This window comes from Pleurodeles waltl, chromosome 6 (genome assembly GCF_031143425.1).
Source record: "Pleurodeles waltl isolate 20211129_DDA chromosome 6, aPleWal1.hap1.20221129, whole genome shotgun sequence".
In the NCBI taxonomy this organism is placed as follows: Eukaryota; Metazoa; Chordata; class Amphibia; order Caudata; family Salamandridae; genus Pleurodeles; species Pleurodeles waltl.
The window spans coordinates 1,641,132,847-1,641,156,666 of NC_090445.1; the positions used below are offsets into that span (position 1 = coordinate 1,641,132,847).

Genomic DNA, 23,820 nt, shown 5'->3' on the forward strand with positions numbered 1-23,820 from the left:
GTGTGGTGTGTAGAGGGGCGCTGGGAGTATTAGAAAACACCAAAGGTAAGTAATAGAACCCACCTCAGAGCCCAGGAAAACAGGAGTAAATGACAGTAACTTTCCTAGAACACACACGAACATGAGAAAGAAGATAATGCAAGAACCAGAAGATACTTCAAGACACAAAGGGTGGATTCCTGGACCTAAAGACCTGTGGAAGAATGGGACTAAGTCCAAGAAGCACAGAAGAGTCCAGGGAGGACAGGAGCCCCTGCTAACCCGAATCAAGGTGCAAAAGAAGAACCTCTGGTGAAGAACAACAGTCAGTACTGCACCCAAGAAGATGGATGCGGGTTCCTGGTTGGTGCAGATGATATCCCACACCGGATGGATGATTGCAGTCTGGTTGCGTCGCTGGATTCTGCCAACAAACCTTGGCACACGCAAAGCTCACGGTTAGTGGAAAATGGCACTGCCTGGGACCAGGAGGGACCTGGTGGACTCTACCCAGAAGGAGGAGTCAGATTGGGCTCTCAGCAACTCAGAGAGCCCACAGAAGACCAGCCAGTGCACACAGGAGTCCTCCAGCACAGGGACAAAGGAGTTGCAAAAGGAGGCCGACGCAGCACAAAAACAAAGGATCCCACATCGCCAGAGAACCGCTCAGGAAGCTGTGCATTGCCGGAAGGAGTGCTGGGGGCCAGAGTTACATTGTGCACAAATAATTTCATAGAAGGATGCCAACAAGCCTTGGCAACTGAAAAACACGTGGTGAACAGGGTTACTGTCTTGCGTGGGAAGGCAAGCTCTTACCTCCACCAAAGTTGGACAGTAGGACGTCAGGACCATCGGAACCACTTCAGTCCACCACCCGTGATGTAGGATCCATGCAACTCAACAGGAGAGGGGACCCAAGCAGATGGTCGTCGTTGAAGAGAGGTGCCTGCTGAAGCAGGGGAGTGACTCCTTCACTCCAAGGGAGATTCGTTCATTCTTCTGGTGCAGGCTGAAGACAGGCTGTCCTCTGAGGATGCACGACCGGGAAACAGTTGCATATGCTGGCAAGAGCTGAAGATACAATGTTGCAGAAGTCATCTTTGCTTCGTTGTTGCAGTTTGTGGAGTTCCTGGAGGGTCCAGATGCAGTTTCTTCAGTGAAAAGGTGAAGTAAAGGATGCAGAGGATTCCTGCTGGAGTCTTGCAATCCGAATCTGAAGATCCTCCCAAAGGAGAGACCCTAAATAGCCATGAAAGGGGGATTGGTCAGCTAAACAGGTAAGCACCTATCAGGGGACGGCTCAGACACCACCTGCTGGCACTGCCCACTCAGATGCTCCCAGAGTTTGCTGCCAACTTGGAATCCAAGATGGCAAAACACAGGGACCCTCTGGAGGAGCTCTGAGCTCCACACCTGGGGTGGTGATGGACAGGGGAGTGGTCACTCCCCTTTCCTTTGTCCAGTTTCGTGCCAGAGCAGGGACAGGGGGTACCTGAACCGGTATAGACTGGATTATGCAAGGAGGGCACCAAATGTGCCCTTCAAAGCATTGGCAGTAGCTTGGGGAGGCTCCCCTCCCAAGCCTGTAACTCCTATTTCCAAAGGGAGAGGGTCTAACACCCCTCTCCCAAAGGAAATCCTTTATTCTGCCTTCATGGGCTTGAGCTTCTCAAGCAACAAGAGAGCAGAAACCTGTCCGAGAGGTGGCAGCAGCTGGGCCTGCCTGGAAAACCTCAGAAGGCTGGAATGGCAATACTGGGGGTCCTCTAAGGAGCCCCCAGAGTGCATAAAATCATACAACCAATGCTTGCAAAAGCCTTGGGTTATGATTCCAACATGTTTGATACTAAACATACCTATGATCCGAATTACCATTATGTAGCTGGGAATAGGTAGTGACCTATTTCAAGTACATGTGTAAAATGGCATCCCGCACTCAGGAAGTCTGGGAAAATGGTCCTGGAGGTCGTGGGGGCACCTCTGCTAGTGCAGAGATGCCCTCACACACAGTTACTCTGCACCCTGCCCTCAGGGCTGGAGGGCCTGCTATAGGGGTGACTTATAAGTGACCTGGTGCAGTGCAACTGGCAGTGAAAGGGTGCATGCACCTTTTCACGCAGGCTGCAATAGCAGTCCTGCAGAAGCCTTTGCATGGGCTCCCTATGGGTGGCAAAAGAAATGCTGCAGCCCATATGGATCTCCTGGAACCCCAATGCCCTGGGTACCTAAGTACCATATACTAGGGACTTATAAGGGGGCACCAATATGCCAATTTTGGGTGAAATACTGGGTCACCAGTATGCAAAAAACATAATTTAAGGGAGAGAGCATAACTACTGGGGTCCTGATTAGCAGGATCCCAGTAGACACACGCAAACACACTGGCAAACAGGCCAAATGTGGGGGTAACCAAGCTAGAAAGAGACTACTTTCCTACAAGGTTAGCATCCACAACAATGATTTACAAGTTTTTATACACCGACTTTTACATGAATGACTCAAATAGTGAATCAAGAAGTCATTAGCTCATATGCCAACTTATGTACAATATCACAAATTCAAGTCAAGGTACTTTGGCCGTCAATATTTTGATCCCCTAGACAAGTATCAGGATCATCCTAAGCCTTCGTTAAGCTTGAGTTAAAAGGGTTACAGAGTGCTTGTAACCATAACGGCGAAGATAAATCGGACTCACGTCTCATATGAGTGAGAAGGCAATCAATGGAGATCTGAATCTCTAATCAAGCGCCAGTGCCATAAAGTAGTATTAGAGTGGAGTAGTGTCACAGTGTAATAGAGTGTCATAGAGTGGAGTGGCAGAGTGTCGTAGAGTGGAAAGGCATAAAGAAGAGTGAACTGGAGTAGAGTGAAGTAAAGTAACATGAACTAGCATAGAGAAAGTTGGGTAGAGTGTTGTTGAGCACAGTACATTGTTGTATATTGGAGTGGCGTAAAGGGTTGTGCAGTGGCATTGAGCAGAGTATCGTAGATTGAAGTGGCATAGAGTGGTGTGGAGTGGCATACAGTGGAGTAAAGTGGAATGGAGTGGCGTATAGGGAGTTGTGTAGGGAGTTACAGAGTGGAGAAAGTGTTAGAGTTTAATGGAATAGAGTGTCAGAGTCTAATATCATGGAGTGTAATGTCATAGTGAAGTGTCATAGAGTGGAGTTGGGTGGTCTAGAGTGAAGTGGCATAGAGTACAGTGGTGCAAACTAGATTGGTGTAGAGTGTAGTGGTATAGAGTGCATTGGTTTTGAGTAAAGTGGTGTAGAGTGCATTGGCGAATACTGCACTGGTTTAGCGTACAGTGCAGTAGCGTCGAGTGGTGAAGAGTAGAGGGGAGCACAGAATAGATTGCAGTGGTTCAGAGTACTGTGTCAGAGTGATGTGGTGCATGGTAGAGTGAAGTGGTGCAAGGTAGAGTAGACTAGTGTAGAGTGCAGTGGTGGAGTGCAGTGATGGAGTGCAGTGATGCAGAGTAGAGTGGCATAGAGTGTAGTGGCATATAGTACGCTGGTGTAGAGTGCAGTAGAGTGGCATATAGTTGAGCGGTGCAGAGTAGAGTGCTGTGGTGCAGAGTAGAGAGGATTATAGTTCAGTGGCAGAGTGCAGTGTTGCAGAGTAGAGTGTCATAAAGGGCAGTGGTGTAGAGTAGAGTGGCATAGAATGCATTGGTGTAGACTGCAGTGATGCAGAGTAGAGAAGAGTGGCTTAGAGTACAGAGGTGCAGAGTAGATTAGAGTTGCATAGAGTGCCGTGGCATAGAGTAGATTGCTGCAGAGTACAGTATAGTGGTGAAGAGTAGATTGTTGCAGAGTGGAGCATAGTGATGTAGAGTGCAGTAGCATAGAGCGGTGCATAGCAGATTGGAGTGGTGCAGGGTACATTGGCGTGGTGCAAGATAGATTAGACTGGCATAGCATAGAGTAGATTTGCGTAGATTGCAGTGGCATAGAGGAGATGATTTCAAAGTAGAGTGAAGTGCCCTACAGTGGAGTGGTGTAGAGTAGATTACAGTGCAGTGGTGCAGAAAAGAGTGCAGTGGGACAGAGCACAGTGGCATTGAGTGCAGTGGTGCAGAGTAGAGTGGCGTGGAGTTCAGTGGCAGAAAGTGCAATGTTGCAGATTAGAGGGTCGCAGAGTACAGTGGTGTATTGTAGAGTGACATAGGGTGCAGAGTACTGTGGTGCAGAGTACAGTGGCATTGAAAGCAGTGGAATAGAGTGCTGTGGTGCAGAGTAGATTGGCAGTGTGATAGAGTGCATTGGTTTTGAGTAAAGTGGTGAATAGTGCACTGGCAGAGTGCAGGGGTGTAGTGTACAATGGTTAGAGTAGAATAGCATACATTGCAGTGGTGTAGAGTGGAGTGGTACAGCATAGATTGCAGTGGCGTAGAGTGGCACAGAGTGGAGAAAAGTGGTGTAGGGTGCAGTGGCATAGGGTAGATTGTTTCAGTGTAGAGTGAAGAAAAGTTAGAGAAAAGATAATATACTTCAATATGCTGAAGTATGTAACAATAACAACAACATAAATAATAACGCTAGGCATAACGGCCCAAAATGAAATATGGCTTCTCCCTGTTAGCCACGCTGTAATCAAGCACTTCATTACCTAGAAAACAAAACATTTAACATAAATGTTAGAAAAATATTCCCTTCTAATAGCTAAATTGTTGTGTAAAAATGTAAAATCTGGGCTCAGTCTCGACTTCACTGTTTCACCAACTGGTGTGATCTTAGGCAAATACAAATATTGTGTTTCACAGAGTCTCCTTTCTAGCCTGCAGGCATCACAGTGAGTGGGACTCTGTTCTCTCTTTAGATCTTCCTCATTGTTTTGCAGCTCCTCTTGAAGGCATCCTGCAGTGCTCCTCTTCAAGGCAGCAGGTGACAGTAATCATCCAAAACTCTTTTCTCCTCCTGTGCCCATTGTTCTTATGAGCACCCTTAGAACAGGACAAAAGGGCAGAGGGCACAGGGGGCCTCCTGGCTCACCTTCATTTGGTTACCATCAGCTTGGAGGATTTGACTGTACAGGGCTATCGTAAGTAGCGCTTTTGTGCGCTAATGGCCCTCTGAATGACAGATGTGAGAGGGGAAATTATTGTGTCCCCTTGTCCCCCCCACCTTCGTCCCCCGTGTCCCCCACCCTCCACAATCTGGGGGGGGATACATCCCCCGCGTCCCCCACACTTCCTACGCCCATGTATGTATATATATATATATATATATATATATATATATATATATATATATATATATAATCTCAAAAACGAAGTTGTCCTCATGTGAAAGCGCACTCCCAACAGGTTATATAAACGGGAAGAAAAAGCAAAACCAGCAACTCACAGTGAATTTCTTTAAGCAGTTTCATTATTCCAGGCCTTTGGTTGTAAAATCATCTCTGGACACGTGTTTCTAGGTCAATCCTTTCTTCAGCAGAGAAAAATATAAAAGTGTTTCACCCTCGTAGGTGCAGCCAGTGCTGGAAGTGTTCCAGGCATTTCTTTCTTACTGCAAAGACCGGCATGGCTTCAGCTTGTCTAATTACAGGCACCGGATTAGTCTCTTTAAATACCAGTCCGCCCCAGTGGGCCTCTCAAGTGAGTAACAGTGCATGCTGGTTATGGTGGTCCTGCAATTTTTTCATTTTGCCCCAAGTGGGTTGCTGGAGCCAAACGAAATAATGAACCCAAGTGCAAAACCTATGTAGGCGAATCCAAAGTAAAATTGTCAGATTTGCTGTGAATAGCCCAACCTGATTGCTCTTATGTGACAATCCATTTTTAGTCACACAGACCTGCTTCGATGTGCAGTGGTGCTGGTGCGGACTGGTATTTAAAGAGACTAATCAGGTGCCTGCAATTAGATAAGCTGAAGCCATGCCGGTCTTTTCAAGAAGAAAGAAATGCCTGGAACACTTCCAGCACTGGCTGCACCTACGAGGGTGAAACCCAAGGCCTGGAATAATGAAACTGCTTAAAGAATTCACTGGGAGTTGCTGGCTTTGCTTTTTTCTTCCCGTTTATATAACCTGTTGGGAGTGCGCTTTCACATGAGGACAACTTTGTTTTATATATATATACACACATACACATACACACACACACACACTCTCTCACTCTCACTTTTTTGACTGATGTTGTTGCTAACTTAACTGAGTGTGTGCTGGGATCCTGCTAACCAGTATCCTAGCACCCTAAACTGTACCATTATTTCCACAATTGGCACACCCCTGGCACATAGCTAAGTCCCTTGTAAAAGGTACCAGTGGTACCAAGGACTCTATGACCAGGCAGGGTCCCTAAGTGCTGCAGCATGTATTATACCACCCCAAGGAGACCCGTCGCCAAACACATGCACACTGCCATTGCAGCTTGTGTGCTGGGGAGAAAAAGATAAAGTCCACATGGCATCCCTCTCTGAGTGCCTAGCCTACAAACCACTGCCTGTGGCATAAGTAAGTCACCCCTCTAGCAGGCCTACACCCCAAGGAAGGGTGCACTGTACCACAGGTGAGGGCATAGCTGCAGGAGCAATATGCCCCTACAATATCTTACTCCATTCTTAGACAGTGTAAGTGCAGTGTGCCCATATTAAGTACATGAGCTGGGAGCATGTCATTTCAAACTCCACAGCTCCATGATGGCTTCACTGAAGACTGGTAAGTTTGATATCAAATATACCCACGCTGATGCCAGTGTTGGATTTATTGAAAAATGCACACAGAGGGCATCTTAGAGATGCCCCCTGTATTTCACCCAACCCTTTAGTGTAAGGCTGACTGGTCTGTGCCAGCCTACCACTAACAGACAAGTTTCTGACCTCATGTGGTGAGAGCCTTTGTGCTCTGGGGTCAGGAACAAAGCCTGCTCTGGATGGAGGTGCTTCAAATGCCCCCCCCCCCTCCTTTGCAGGAACTGCAACACTTGATGATGAGCCTCAAAGGCACAGGCCTCCTGTTACACTGTCTCAACGCACTCCAGGTAGTGGGGATGCCCCCCCCCCCTTCCAAGCACCTGTTTTGGCGGCAGGTCCGGCAGGAAAATTAAGAAAAACAGTGACCACTGTAGCTCGACCACCTCTAGGGTGTCCAGAGCTGAAGTGACCCTCTTCTTGCAGAATCCTCCATCTTACTTTGGAGGAGAGTAGCCAATAGGGATAGGAATGTGCCCCCCTCTCCAAGGGAAGTGGGCACAGGAAGGGTGTAGCCACCCTCAGGGACAGTGGCCATTCGGTACTGACCCCTGTAACACCCCTAAGTGTTACAGGGGTCACCCCCAAGTGTTACATCCAGTATTTAGGGGCACCCCTGAACCTTACGTTTCACATTCCTGACAACCTCAAGAAGGAGGATTGAAGAACAGGCTCTAGCAGTGAAGACTCAACAGCAACTGACTTGGCCCCTGCCCTACCGCCATGTCTGCAGCTTCAGAACGCCTGCTACAACAAGGCGATGCATCCTGCAGGACCAGAAACTTCTACCAACTCTCAGAGGACTGCCTGCCCAAAAGAGGACCAAGAACTACCAAGGACAGCAGCCCAGTCCATAAGAAACACCAAATAGAACTCCAGAATGGCCCTGGATCCAAATGCCCTGCCCACTCTGCACCAGACTCCCATGGCTCAAGTCCAGGTGGCTCACCGATCCAGAGAAGGTCTCTGGGTGATTCTAACCTTGTGCCACCCTTGGTTGACCCCTCCTGGCCAACACGACGCTGCCTGCAGCCTAAATCCGGAGGACTTCCCCCTGATCGCGACCGGATCTGACAGATTTCTGACGCCCAAAGGTACCACCTCATCTGCATCCCCCAGGCCTTGGGGAATCCGACAGACGGTCCAGCAACATCCAGCGTTCCTCTTCTACCTATCCAGCCTTTGGTTTTCCGCAGCAGATTCTCTAGACCCAGCCTGTGGCATCTTTGTGACCCCCGGGATTCCCCTATTGAAAAGCATACGGTGCCAGACACTGTGTTTACACCCTGCACCTGGCTGCCCCTGTGCAGCTAAGGATGTGTGTTTTGTGCTGACCTGTGGTCCCCCCACACCGCACTGTGCTCATCTAAACCCCCACAGGACTGTGCCCTGAAGTTACGGGTCTTTACCTACAACCTGTTTCTTTCAGTACCCCAAGTCTCCATAGGATTCCATTAAAAACCCAACACCAACATTGACCTAACTCCTGAAGACTGGGATCGTAAGCCGACTACTTACTGTAAAATGTGTTAACTCTTTTCCTCCCCCAGGACTATATTGTTTCCTATGAGAAATTGCAGTGTCTACTTTTGAAATTGAAACATATTACTTACTTGCAAACTGTTTGATCTGCAAAACCTAAACAAAGTACCTCTGATATATAAGTTTGATACAAACTTACAACTGTACTTACCTGCAACCAAATATCCTTTTGGTTCTATAAATACCGTAACAAAGTATATTTTTGCTATATAAAGACATTGGCCTGGAGTTAGTCATTGAGTGTGTGCCTCATTTCTTGATTGTGTGTAGAACAAATGCTTTGCACTACCCTTTGATAATCCTAACTACTCAACTATGGTGCCACAAAAGAGAGCATTATTATCTAGTTTAGCCTCTGTTAACCCTTTGGGGAGCCACTGGACTATGTGCACATTTTGGTATAGTATATAGAGAGCCAGCTTCCTATAGTCACCTATATATTCATGCCATCCAGGTGTACGAATGTCAGTTATTTTGTTCAGCACCAGTTTGCACTGATCCAGGGAAAGAGTTACCCTCTGTCGCTTTTTGACAGGTCATTTTTGACACTTTATCGGTTTTTTTTTTCCCTCCCCCTGTCCTCGAGGAAGGCAGGTTTTAAACTGTGTGGCGCCTGTCATTGGGCCATATTGGTTGCAGACCCCATCTGCTCTGTTTGTTGGGCCTTGAGAGCGACTCTAGGTAGCTCAGACTGCCGGGCCATGGCGCCAAAGGTTTTGAGGGAGCGATCCCTGAAGCTTCTTGTGATCTGGCAGTCGATGCCACTTAACGTAACTTCTTTGAGGTCTCGGTCCCGATCAAGGAGAAGGTCGAAAGACCACTCCAGGAGCCACAAATCCTCTTCGCCCTAGTCAGTCATCGGAAGAGGCATAAGAGGAAGTCGAAGCATTCTTCAACTTCTCTCCATCCATCTGCTGACACGATGACTTAAGAACATTGGCATTCCAGGCAAGATTCCACATAGCCATTGCCATGTCAGGTTCCGAACCTACCTGCATTTCTGGAAGGTCGTGCGAACCCTGCTCAGGTGAAAGTTCTATGCGCCACACATTTGAGCAGGCCGTCCTCTCCGAAGCAAAACCTGGGGCCCCAGTCTTGGCTCCATTGGGGTCTCACGGATCCAATAAAAGATCTGGATTGGCACTGGTCCTACCAGCGCAACCTTCTCCAGTGCTGATCTCTATGCCGATGCTCTAAGCGAAATAGGTGGCCACTAGCCCTATTCTAATTCCTGACTACTCTGAGTCACAATGACGTCAATCACCAACTTCGGCGCTAAAAGGACCAATAGTTCCTTGGTTGTTGCCTGAGCATTTTTCTGAGTAGCCAGGCATAGGTAACCCTTTATAACACCAGTTGGAAACAACAAATGACTCGTATGAGGAATGGGGTGATGCAAGTGAACTGAACGCCTCTCCAGATACTGGTTTGCTCTCTCGCCCAACCATTGCTACGGAGGAGGGAGCATCATATGTAATGGTGGTAAAGAGGGCAGCAGAGGTCTTCCATCTCAAACTTCCTCTGTGGCAGTCAAGACTAACCTCTTGACAGAAGTGCTTCAGCCTGAGGCTTCCTCATCAGTACCTCTGCCCCCCCTTCAGCAAAGCATTGACTTATGTCCTGCTGGGAACCTGGTCTGAGCCCAGCACAGGGACTCCTGAGTACAGGACAATTTCCTGCCACCATTGCCCTGCCCCAGGTGACCAGAGTTTCCTCACCTAACATCCTACCCCTGAGAGCTTGGTAGACCATGGCCTATTTCCTGCCACTCCCAGGCAGGGAATCCAAAAGGCTGGACACCTTGGGAAAGAATGTTTTCTACCACCAGCCTAGCATTGCAGTTGGTGAACACTGCTTGCCTTTTGGGCCATTATTCCCACACATTGAGTGATACCTTTTCGCAAGTGCTGCCACAGGTTCCAGGGGAGGCCCGTACCACCCGCTCCCTATCAGTGAAGAATGGGAGGGATGCAGCAAAGCTCACCATCGGGTGTGAATTGGACATGACAGACTCACTGGGCAGAATGGTTTCGTCAACAGCGATTCTGAGACGCCACCCCTGGCTGATAACATATGGCTTTTTAGGGGATGTTCAGGCCAACCTCATCTACGTGCCATTCAATGGGACATGTCTCTTCGAAGAGAAGGCAGACTCTGCACTAGAGTGCTTTGTGGACTCGTGGGTTACGGCCAAGTCCTTGGGCCTCACACTGACTCTCACCCCTCTCGTGACTACATAAGGGGCAAGCAACTGCATCAACTCTATGCCAGCCACTGATCTGCACAAGCTTCCCAAGCCTTGCGTGGATGTGTATGTGGTGCATTCTGACACTGTGGGTCAGGTAACCAGAAGTCGTCCACTACCAACTCCTGCAGCTTCTAAGCCCTCCTAGTCTTCTAATAAGGGGTCATGGTTGTCCAGTTGGTGGGAGCTTTTGTCATCATCTCCCCCAATGGCATTCGATTACATCAGACAGGAGGGGCTGCTCCCTCCTCTTTGAATCCTCCCATCCCCCTATACCGCCAACGCACGATTGGATGACAGAGGATTATTTAACCTTGCTCCGAGTGGAAGGTATGGCTCTCTTCGCCAAGGAAGCTATGAAGTGCTCTGGTTTCAGAAGTAGGCAGTGGTTGTAATTTTTGCTACTTTCTGATCCCCAAAAAGAACAAAGGTCTTCAACATATTCTAGACCTCAGAACCGTCAACCTCAAGAAGGAAAAATTCATGATGCTCACTTTTGCTCAACTCTTGTCTAGCCCTAGACAAAGGAGACTGGTTGATAGCATTGGACTCAAAGGATGCGTACTTCCATATCCCTATCCTGTCTGCCCACAGGCGTTACCTGCGGTTCAAGGTAGGTCATAAGCACTTTCAGTTTACCGCACTCCCCTTTGGCCTTACTGGCGCCCCCTCGGGTGTTCACCAAAGTAATACAGTGGTCGCAGCTCATCTTAGTGGTTTCAGGTTTACCCTAATTCGACGACTGGCTGTTAAAGGCGGGCTCGCCCTAGGCGGTTGTCTCCCACCTTCAAACTACAGCGGACATTCTGTATTCGCTGGGGTTCACTATAAACTTGCCAAAGTCGCACCTGAGTCCTTCCCAGGCGCTCCATTTCATAGGAGCAGTTCTGGATCCATTGCAGTTTTGGGTTTATCCTACCGAGCAGTGTGTCAGGATCTTCAGGCTATGTAGGAAGTTAGTCTGGTGTGTGGTGGGTACCTGAGGCACTTACACCTCATACCAGGTCCAGGTATCCCCTTTTAGTGTAGTGTAGGCAGTGTCTAGAAGCCAGTCTCTCTAGAGGTAGCTGTGGATGAGCAGCCAAGGCATACTAGGAGACATGCAAAGCTCATGCATTACCACTGTAGTCACACAGCACTTACACACATGAAAGAAAACACTCAGTGTTACAAAAAAAGGTACTTCCTTTAAAAGGTAAGTAACACACTAGATATGTACACTAGTAATCAGCAATAGGCATAGTAATTGATAGAAAACAGTGCAAATGCAAATAGACAATAGTGACCTTAGAGGGAGCCCACACCATATACTAAATAAATGGAATGCGAACACAGGACCCCCACATAGGTAAGTGGAATGTGTAGAGGGGAGCTGGCTTACTAGGAAACCCCAAAGGTAAGTACCATAATGCCCCCTAGTGACCAGGAAGAAAGGAGTAAGTTACTGGATTTCCCCCAAACCACCAAAAATGTAGGAAAAGAAGAGAAAATGCAACACCCAGACAAGACTGCAAGAAACCAGTGGTGGATTCCTGAATAGGAAGACCTGTGGAAGAAGAGGACCAAGTCCAGAAGTCACATAAGAGTCCAGGAGTAGCAGGAGCTACTACTCACCCAGCTGTGGCTGCAGGAGTTGGTCGGCGGTAGGGCAAAGATGGCCAGGAATGCAGCCCTGGAGCAGGTGAAGTTTTCCTGGAGGATGCAGTCTACATCCCTCGCCGGATGGATGATTGCAGTCAGTGGTGTGGAAAAGCCACCAGCAAGCCTTGGCAAAGGCAGAAGTCACTGTGAAGCGAAAGTGGAGCTGTTGGGGACCAGCAAGGTCCAGGAGTACTCTCCCCACATGGAGTCCTGGGGAGGAGGGACCCTCAGCAAGGCCGAAAGTCCAAAGAAGAAGAGGCAGCCCCCACAGGAGACCCGCTGGACAAGGAACTAGGAGGTCCGGGGGAGCTGACGCAGCACTACGGGAGAAGGGTCCCACGCCGCAAGAGAAGCAATCAGAGGGCTGTGTGTCGCAGGAAGGAGTGCTGTGTGCTGGGGCTACATGGAGCCTGAAGATCTCTTGGAGGAGCTGCAAACAAGCCTTGGTAGCTGCAAAAGACTCAGTGCACATGAGGTACTGTCCTGCGTGGGAAGACAAGGGCTTACCTACACCAAAGTTGGACAGCTGGCAGAGAGGACCAAGAGGACTACCCCAGACCACCACCCGTGATGCAGGATCCAAGCAGCTCAGAATGAGAAGAGATCCACACAGCCGGTCGATGTTGCAGTTGGTGCCTGCGGATGCAGGGGAGTGCCACCTTCACTCCAAAGTAGATTTCTTCTTCCTTCTCGCGCAGACTGAACACTTGCCGCCCTCAGAGGATGCACAGTTGGGGAAATGTTGTAGAAGCTAGAAGGAGCAGTGGAAACAATGTTGCAAGCAGAGTCTTCGTTATGGATGCAGATTGTCAATTCCTAGAGGGTCTAGTCACGGTTCCAATGGCTAGAAGTCAAAGTAGAGCTTGCAGAGGAGTCCTGCTGGAATCTTTGCAAGCTGAATCTGAGGACCCACCCAAGAGAGAGAAACTAAATAGCCCTGAAAGGGGGATTGGTCACCTATCCAGATGACCACCTATGAGAAGGGGGCTCTGACATCACCTGCCTGTCCTGACCACTCATATGTTCCCAGAGTTCCCTGCCAACCTTGGATTCAAGATTGCAGAACCCAGGGACCCTCTGGAGGAGCTCTGGGCACCACCACTGGGATGGTGATGGACAGGGGAGAAGTCGCTCCCCTTTCGATTGTCCAGTTTTGCACCAGAGCAGGGACTGGAGGTCCCTCAACCGGTGTAGACTTGGTTTATGCACAAAGGGCACCAAATGTGCCCTTCAAAGCATACCAGTGGCTTGGGGAGGCTACCTCTCCCAAGCCATGTAACACCTGTTTCCAAAGGGAGAGGGTGTTACCCCCATCTCCCAAAGGAAATCCTTTGTTCTGCCTTCCTGGACTTGAGCTGTTCAAGCAGCAAATGGGCAGAAATCTGTCTGAGGGATGACAGCAGCTTGGACTTCCCAGAAAACCGGTAGGGAGCAATGCTGGGGGTTCTCTAAGGAGCCCCCAGAGTGCATGGAATCGTACTTTTAATACTGGCAACATTATTGGGGTATGATTCTGCCATGTTTGATACCAGACATGCCTAGGGTCAGAGTTTCCATTATGTAGCTGGACATAGGTAGTGACCTATGTCCAGTACACGCATAAAATGGCATCCCCGCACTAATGAAGTCCATGAAAATGGAACTGGAGTTTGTGGGGGCACATGTGCTAGTGCAGGGGTGTCTTCACCCGGCCCTCTGGGCTAGGAGGGCCTAATATAGGGGTGACATACAGTGACCTGGTGCAGTGTCCTGTAGGGAAAAGGGTGCATTCACCCTTTCACGAGGCTGAAATGGCAGGCCTGCAGATACCCTTTGCATGGGCCCCCCATGGGTGGCATAATACATGCTGCATCCCAGGGGGATCACCTGTACAGCAGTGCCCTCAGTACCTGGGTACCATATACTAGTGACTTACATGGGGGCACCAGTATGCCAAATGTGGGGTGTAAATGGTTAAGATAATCAGGTTTGAAGGGAGAGAGCATAATCATGGGGTCCTGGTTAGCAGGATCCCAGTGAACACAGTCAAATACACTGGCAAACAGGCAAAAAGTGGGGGTAATGATGCTAAAAAGAGGCTACTTTCCTACATGCTGTGATACCAATGTTTCAGCCTCTGTCCTGGATTTCCATGAGAATAACTGAGGCTGCTGGGCCTCATGGCCTCCACATCCTGTTGGTGAATCATGTCACATGACCTATACAGGCAGTGACGTTCTAATGGTGTAGAATCGTGGGAATCTCTCCACTATGGTCCAGATCTCGAAGGGAACTGCTAAAGATCTGCTGTGGTGCCTGCCAAACTGCCATTGGGTCAAAGGCAAACTCCTTGCCCATCCCCAACCAGATCTGACAGTAGTGACAGATGCGTCACTCCTTGGGTGTCGGGCAGCAATCTGGGAGAGGTGGAGATCACAGGACTCTGGTCCCTGGTGAAATCCAGACTCCACGTCAACTTGTTGGAGATCTGTGATCCTGCTAGTGTTGAAAGCATTCCTTCCCTCTTTCAAGGGGATGATAGTGCTGGTGTTGATGGACAAAACCACTGCATGTGGTACTGCGACTAGCGGGGCAGGGTGGGATCGTGGACCCTGTCTCTGGACATGACTGGAACAGCAGGGCATAACACTGGTAGTTCAACACCTTAAAGGTTCTCTGAACATCAGGGGGGACAAACTCAGCCATCGATGCCTAGCAGATCACAAATGGCATCTACATTCAGAGTTGGAGCAATCTTTCTGCTATGTCTGCTTTCCTGCGGCTGCCTGACCAACCCTCATTATTCAAGTCTCCTGCCATAAATAAGTTTCTTGAAGGGCTTGTACATATGTGTCCCCCTTCACCCTTTATCATACCTCAGTGGAACCTTAATTTGGTTCTTACATACCACCTGTGTGCTCCCTCCGAGCCGCTACAAATTTGTCCCTTCAGCTGCCTACAATCAAGACAACCTTTTTTAGTGGCAGTAACATCTGCCAAGAGGATGAGTGAGCTGCAGGCTTTGTCATCCAGCCCTCCTTACTTGACTGTTTCCAGTCAACATGGTGCTTTGTACTAGGGCCTCTTTCCTTCCAAAAGAGGTGACCCATTCCATTGGGGACAATGTCACCCTGCCCACCTTTTACACTCCTCCAAATCCCTCTAAAGAAGAGGAGCGACTCTACCGTCTGGACCCAAAAAGAGTGTTACTGTTCTTCCTTGACTGCACAAAAGAGTTCCGGGGGGATTACCAACTGTTCATAGAGTATTTTGGAGCAAATAAAGGTTGGGCAGGCCAGACGTCAACCATTTCATGCGGGGTCATTCTCTGTATTAAAATCTGCTACATCTTGGCCAGGAAACAGCCTCTCAAGGGCTTAAGGGCCCATTCCACCAGAGGAAAGGCTGTTACCTCGGCATTAGTGGAGTCCCGTCCGGGACATCTGCCAGGCAGCAACATGGGCATCCCTACACTTGTTTGCCAAACACTACTGCCTGGACATTCTGGTCCACAGGGATTAGCCTTTCACCTGTTTAGTCCTGCAGGACTTCTTAGTTTAGAAAATTTGTACGCAGCCCACTGCCGGAGATGGTATTAGTTGGATATCTAATCAAAGATAAGGAATCTGTAGCTAGAAGTCTCTATCAGATGAACAAGTTAATTTCCTTTGGTAACCTCTTATCTGGTAGATAATATCTAGCTGCTGATTCCTTACAGACCCACCCATTCCTCCCAGCTCTGTGGACACATTTCTACAGTTAAGGATGATCTCTTTCAGGGCCCTAGTTTGGACACACCAATGTCAATGCTCTTCATGGCTCTACGCTCCTGATGTGGAAAGTCATGAAAAGTAACTGACGTCTATGTCCCGAGTGACAAATATAAAGGTGACCGCAACTGTCACTTCTGACGATGTGCAAAACCGAGCAAAGCCACCTGACTGCACGCAAGGGTACTGCTTGTGCCATAATCTTTCAGATCCAGTCTGACGCCTCAAAAATTCAAAGATAAGGAATCTTCAGCTAGATGTTGTCTCCACCAAATAATTAGTTACTGAAGGTAAGTAATTTGTACAAAAAGTGTGTGTTTGTCTATGTATATATGTGTGTAAATGTGTGTGTGTGTGTGTGTGTGTGTGTGTATGTGTGTGTGTATATATATATATATATATATATATATATATATATATATATATTTTCAATGGCATGTGTAGCTGCAGATACACATGCTATGCACAGGTCCTGCCATCTAGTGTTGGCCTCGAAGTGTTACAAGTTGTTTTTCTTCGAAGAAGTCTTTTTGAGTCACGGGACCGAGTGACTCCTCCTTTTCGGCTCCATTGCGCATGGGCATTGACTCCATCTTAGATTGTTTTCTTTCTGCCATTGGGTTCGGACTTGTTCCTCTTCACTCCGGTTGTTCGAGTCAAAAAAACTTATAATCCATCGAAAATCGTCAGTATTGTTTTCGATCGCGTCTCATCCAGCATCGACACCTCGGTACTGGCGGATACACATCTTCGGTTGCCCTTCGGGGCACCCGCGCCCAACTTGGGCCTGGTCGGCCTGACCACAAGTATCGTCAAAGCCTCATGGACCGGACCCCGTTCAGATTCTGCCCTCTGTGCCACGCCAAGTATCCCTACACAGATCAACATCTGGTTTGTAATCTGTGTTTATCCACAGATCGAGAGGATACTTGTGAAGCCTGCAAATCCTTCTGTTCGAAAAAGGCTTTACGAGACCGAAGAGCGAGAAGGTTACAGATGGTGTCCAGAAGCACCAAACGCCTCGATGCAGGAGAGGAGGAGATGATTCACACTGCCATCTCCGTTCAGGGATCCGATTCCGAAGAGTCCGGCGTCGACCGACCACTAACAGCGGGCCAACATGTGAGTACGCTTGCCCCGACCCAGACCAAGCCTAAACATAAGGCCTCGGGGACGCCACTGCCTGAAGGCCATGGCTCCACCCGTAAAAAATCAACCGGTGACCAAGTAACATCTTCGGCACCGAAAAAGGCCACGCCCGTTACGAAGCCTTCGGACTCGAATATATATAATATGAATATATATATATATAATCTTTCAGTATGTTTATTTTGCCATGCATGCTACACTGCAAGCATAACACATATGAGTAGTTAGTGGGAGCATAATTGTGTCCAACACTTTCTCGTGGCCATTCAGTCTGTTGCTCACTTTAACACTCTCAAAGCAATGTAATGTAGTCCACTGGTGAGAGGAACTGGCATGCTGCTTTTAATGTAAAGTCCACATGTTGCAAAGTACATACGTAAATGAACGCTAATAAAAAATAAAGTTCAATGTGAAATTCAAAGTAACGCTCCCCTCTTGGCTTTGTCCGTTCATCTCCAACATTACCTCGTGCCATATTGTACATAAATCGCTCTCTCTCCCACCATGTCCATGGTCTCCACTGTCACCCTGGTTAGTGGTATCCTCACTCGCTTCTCCCACTAGGGACCTATCAGGTTTGCAGGCTATCCTCAGTCAGTCTGGTATTTTCAGTAAAAAGTTAAGCAAGTTCAATGCATCGGTCTGCAATAAAGTAGTTACGTAGTCCCAATCTTTCCTCTCTATGTACGGCTCTGCCCTCTACTACAACCTACTTCCTCACCTCTTCTTTCCATCGGCATTAGGCACACTGGGGATCTCCAATGCATTGCTATATACTGTCTAGCGAGCACCAAATCCATGCCCAGAAACTTTGAGCTAACTCTGCTGGGTTTCAGGTGCGTGTATAAGCTTAAGAGACAGATCTCCAGAGAGTGCAACCTCCTGTTCATCACTGTTTCCAGCTTCAAGGCAAAGCCTGCCAATAGGCTACAATCACCAGGCATTTCCATGTCATGTGAAGAAAGTCTGCGTTCCTTAGGGTTCTAGTAGGGCAACCTTTGTCATCAGGGCTACTAATATTGTTCAGTCTATGGAGTGTTAAGTATGTGGTCTGAGGGTAATTGAAATGCATATATTTGAACCTGGTGTTACTGGAAACCAATCTAGTGTACTGTAGCCCATATGGCATCTCTTAGGTCTCTCCCCACTGCTGCCCCCAGTAGACCCTTAACCTTGTCAGGGGTGGCATTGTCGCTGCCAACAGCAACCTATATATCCAGGAAGGGAGGTTGCAGCCCCCTCCAAATGTAAGCAGCATTTGCAGTGTTTCACGCTGTGCTGCTTCATTGTGACAGTCCTCCCACAGCGTCCCCAGTGAGTGCCTCAGGGTTGCATGTACCAGAAAACGTGGGTTTGAGAGCTTGGTGAACATATCCTTGACCTCTCAAAATTTCATCGGAAGCCCCACTACTGTCCATGTTCTGTCACCCAGCTGTAAAGACCCTGCCCTCCCCCTCCCTGTGTTGTGGAAAGTCCCACTAACGGAAGTGGTGGTGCATGCAGTGGCTGGCAGGCTAATCTCTATTTTCTTTCAACAGCATATCGTAATTTTAAGTAGTCGTTGGAGTTCATCAGTCAGGACCTTGGAGTCCATCAGCCGCAGCACCAAGGGTACATTCCCAGTCCCCTTCCCCGCTTCTCCCCCTGCCCATTTGACATCTCCAGCTCTGCCAATCCCTGGTCATCCCGCTACCTAGCCATCCACTGTAGTTGAGCTGCCAGATAGTACACCTTGAAGTCCAGGGTGCTAAATCCACCCTCCTGAGTAGGTCTTCTCAATATCTCCAGCAAAACCCTGCAGCACCTGCCACCCCGGATCCGCTCCCTCAAGGACATATTCAGTGCCTTGAACCAAGAGCAGGAAATACAAACTGGTAGGTTTACAAAATAATATAATATTTGGGGTAACCGCACCATCTTGTACATTGTCAGGCACAATATTGTAGACGGCTTCAGAGAGCACCAAAAAATCTGCATGATGCCTCAGAGGATTCCTCCAGGTTAACCCTATAACAAGGCGAACAATGGTGCGCTCCTTTCCAAGGCCATTTACCTACTGGCATTCAAGTGGTGGTTCCTTCCATTTCACCTATTGTCTGAAACACTGGTTTGCCCTATCTGCGCCTAGAGAGTATGGTACCAGGTACCTAGGAGGAGCCACCTTCTAGATAAAAAGAAGCCAGTCTAACAATAGCGTTGTGCATACTTCATCCTCACTCCTTTATTGTGATGTTGACTCGCTACCCCTAGTTGATTCATTTAGATTGCTTTTCACAAAACACACATGCTTCAGTGAGAGAAACATAGAACTTGTCAAACTTGTAAAGTATACAAAAAAGTGATGAGGAGGTTACTTTAATCGCAGCCAGTGGTGATTACATGGGGCCACATCTTAGTCCATCATTCTTTCGCTTACCGAATATGCTCATTTACACAGTCCGCCTTCATATCAGTAGCTACTGCAGTTTTAAACACTCATGCATCACACTCCAACCTCTAGCCTTATTTCTGGTGCCTCCTCTCTCCATAGAAGTTAACATTTAGTTGGTCCCTTTTCATCATGCATAAAAGACCTTTGTGCTTTAAAAGGTGCAGTATGTGCAATGTGATGTCTAAAACTGACACTCATCTCAGCTGTATGTCTTATGTTTGGGGTGGGGAGGGGTCTTCCTGGAAGCCTGACATTCTAAAGCCTTGCAATCTAGGGAGAAAACTATCTGACCACTTCCAACCGGATCTGCTCTGGCCTCTGCTCATGGCTTATGCTGGAGTGAGTCTCAACCCAAGGTGCTGTTCCGGAGGTCCTAGGACCCTTGGCTGTGTCAATGTGTATTACTAAACATCCTGAAAAACCTGGAACTTAGAAACCTTTTGGCTCCATAGGCCTCTGGAGGACTGGGACAAATCCCCTAAGGCAGTTAGGTAAAGGTGTGTTGTCGCTGGGGCAGATATTCAGATGAATCCCGCTCTAAACTATTATACAGCAGTAAATCCATTTTAGAGGGACGTCGTGGAGAGAGCGTGAAACCCTGTTTGACAACAAGCTCTAAAAAAAAATGTGTTAGTCCGAATGTAGAAATCTTTAATGGGCGGAGACACCAAATGTATCAGGTTGACACTGGCCCTTCCTTGGGTGAAAATTTAGATTTTTCTGTTGCTTGGAGCTTTCCTGCTAAAAGTCATTGGCTACACTCCATCCCATCCAGCAGCTGTCCCGCTTCATAGAGCCTTTGTCGGCCACATCCTCTTACTTGTCCTGCTGAGGATTTTTGGCTTCCATTTCAGAGACTAAGTCAGAAGATAAAACGTCTGATGGGACAAAGCTGGTTTCTGTATCTGACACATGCTCCATTGCAGTCAGCCTTAAGTTGCCCCTCGGTCCTGGTCAGGGGCAACCAGATGACTGTGGTTGGCACATAATGCTTTTTCCTGACATGGTTAGATTTAAACTTTAACAATTCATACCTCCTGTTCCCCTTATTGGATTTTTCTAGGTGTAATTTTGTTCATTAACTAATTCTCTTTTTTTTTATTTATTAATTGGAGTGGGATTTTTATTCTGTTGGTTTTTCATCTTTTTAACTGTTTTGGTACTTTACACAGTTTCTGAAGTTAAGTGTATCTGCTTTGTGTCATAGATGCCAAGGATTGAGCTCATGTTTACATCACTGAAACCTTTAATGGACTTAAGTATAGTGACACTATTACTTGTGGTGGACTACCACCCAACTGCAATGAATAATTCACTTTCTCACACCTAAGCAATCCTCCGGGAGTGCCCCAAGGGTCCAAACATAGTTCCACCAGACATCCAGACTGTCTTACGATAACTTGAAAAAGTCTATTCTTTTATCCATGGCAAGCGTTTTTGATTGGAAGATCTGTGTCAGGATAATTGTGACTGTTAAGTCCCCCCGATTAAATACTGATTAGTACATGATGCTACCTCAGTGTCAACTTACTGCCTGTATATTATATTTAGCGCCCACCAATGTAACTGGTAACTTGCAGTTTTTCATGTTATTTTGTTCTTCCTACTTTTGCTGTATTTGTTCTCGTATTATATGTAGTCTCTCTTGACCTGTAACTGGTATCTTGGCTTTGTGAAGTGCTGCGTAAAGCCATGTTGTTTAAGCTGTGCTTCAGAAAGTTGCTCATAGATGCATAAATTGTTGTTCTGCAGGTTCATACCTACTTGTTCCCCAAAAGTGGTTTCTGGATTCCCAAAAAATACTTTACCTTGTTTTTATAGTCCCCTTCACTCTTTAAAGACAAATGAGTGCTTCCATCCTTTGGACCAGAAAATTTATCTGAGATTTTATTCAGATGTTTATGATTAAAAAATTAAGAATCCTATTTTGTGGGAATCTCTGATGCTTGAAATAGTAGATGTACTGTGGGATATCTCAGAAGCTTCCTTTCGAGTAAACCAAGACCATTCTAAGTGATAGGACTGCTGCCAACCTCAGTGCTGAAGAAAAGGGTGTTAATTACAGAATTTAACACAAGCTTGCAAGTGTTTATCAGTGGAGTGGAACTAGTTCCCTAAAATGTACGTCTCAGGGATTTTGACAGTAGGTGTATTAGGGAGCACTGCGGTATATTTGTCGTACCTGTGGTACTGTTAAGCATTCAAAGTTGACATTTTTTCAGTGTTTTGTCTACTTTCTACAAATGGCTCACCCATATCATTTTTCATTTTATAGACTTCAAAGGATGACTTGTTGTTAACTGACTTTGAAGGTGCTTTGAAGTTTTTCCGGGTACAACTGCCGAAGAGGTATCGTTCAGAAGAGAACGCCAAAAAACTGATGGAGCTAGCTTGCAACTTAAAGGTAAACCGTTTGGCAGATCTACTCTGTTAGCTATGCTGCATTGGTTGCTTACAAGTAGATCTTAATTGTAAGCATCCTCAGCAAATTTCAAAAGCTGTTCACTTTTCAAATTAATGTAAATTAAAAAAAAAACATATACTTGTATAAAATTATTTTATAGGGTTGTTTGCTAAAATTGACCTACGCAGTATGCTAATTATGGAAAACTGCATTAAATCATAATCTCATTTCCAGTTTACTAACTTTGATAAAGGCATTCTTCATATTAGTGTCAAACTGCTGACTAAAGTAAACAAAAAAAGGATGTGTAGTTTGCTTGAATTAATCTTAGCCACTGGTGATTACATGGGCCACATCTGTCAATTATTCGCTTGCCTAACAGTGCCACCCAGCCATATGCAAATCAGCCTTCAGCTCCAGTAGGAACAGTCGAGCTCCAGCTGCCAAGCCAGATATCTAATAGAACAGAAACAATGCAAGACTGGTATCATCCGAGCTGGGGCTCTTCAATCAGAGGCATCTTGGTTCTAGTGGGACCTCCATGTGGGCATAGCCTTTGCACTTAGGGCATCGCTCTAAAGTACACAAAAAATGATGGGTTGGATGCTTAAATTAATCTCAGCCGCTGGTAATTACTCGGACTGCATTTAATCCATCATTCTTTTGCCCACAATGCCACCTCAGATTAGGCCCAGCCATATGCAGATCAGTCTGGTTTACTTCAGACTGATGACTAGGTACTTTAGGAGTCTTTGCTTCTTTCCAAGTAAAGCTCTGTATTGTTGTTCAATCTTTTACCTGTTTTTCATAAACTTGGCAAAATGATTGCATGCTGTTATAATTTTAAAATATTTGTTCATTTGCCTGTTTTGAGACTTTATACCGAAGGTTTAAAGGGTTTCTGGAAGTAACTTTTTTCAAACAGCAATTGCTCATTTGAATGGTGTCCGTGCTACCTGTATACTGAAGAAAGTGGGCAGGGTCAATTTTTCTAGTAGAAGGGATACTGTAAGCCCTTGAATGGGGGTATGCGACCCAAATACTATCAGTTTTCTATAGCATTAAACAAGGTGACGTTACCCTGCAGTAAAAATGCCTTGAGTTCGTAGGGCTACTAATTATAAACTAAATGCAGTGTGTGGTGTTTCCATACTTCGATATTAATTCACAGTGAAATATCCGACCCCAGTCCCACACAGTCCTTAATTATAGTCCTCACCTCTGTCTTGACCTAGCTCGCAAGGAGGACAACCCAAATCTGCCATTTGTTATTGGTAGATGAGCACCATGTCCAGATCGTGATGAGTTTATCTCTGCTTGGGGAAGTAGACAGCAGAATCCTAGCCTATTTGGGAAGGACCAGTCAAATAATAAAACACAGCACCCAGATTATGTTCTTCTCTGGGGAAAAATGGTCAAATTTGTAACTCCCCTACCTGCCCTCTACACATGCAAAACAACAGAACCTCACTAAAGTAGCTGCCAGGCACTAGCATTAGTCATTCTGTCGGGCAGAGACTTAGGGAGAGACAGACCACCGCCGGCGCAGACAAAGTTTGAGCCATACATGACCTCCCCTACGGAGGCCACTTGCAGCCTTCCAGGGTCACAACGGAACCTCAATCCTCCATCCTTGCTATGATTCTTTAGGCCATCCAGGGCTCAAGGAATGCGACGGAGACCAAGCTGGCCGAGGTTTGGGTTTGACATTGCGCTCCTGTGCCAAGCCCTCAGGAATGTTGCCAATCTGGTCAGTGAGAGGGACGGGTGTCCTAAGTGAAGGATGGCATGGCCACCATTAAAAAGTAGGTCTCAAAACTACTCTCTGCAATGGTGACCCTCCAAGAACATGCTGGGAACAGATCACGCAGGAACAATCTTTGATTGATCAGATTTCTGGAGCGTTGACTGCGGTCCTGGATCCCTAAGGACAAGCTGTCTCTGTGGTTTGTGGAGGAACAGCCTCCTCATTCCTTGCCCCAGAG

At 47.2% G+C, this 23,820-nt stretch overlaps 1 protein-coding gene across 3 annotated transcripts in view; it reads left to right on the forward strand.

Moving 5' to 3' along the window:
* The window catches only part of RABGAP1 (RAB GTPase activating protein 1), an 885,283-nt gene that overhangs the window by 662,151 nt on the left and 199,312 nt on the right, over positions 1-23,820 (forward strand). For all 3 annotated transcript variants that reach the window (XM_069241548.1, XM_069241547.1, XM_069241549.1), the window contains one exon: positions 21,707-21,835. In XM_069241548.1, the coding sequence (XP_069097649.1) occupies positions 21,707-21,835 (129 nt within the window). The remainder of the gene's footprint in view (positions 1-21,706; positions 21,836-23,820) is intronic.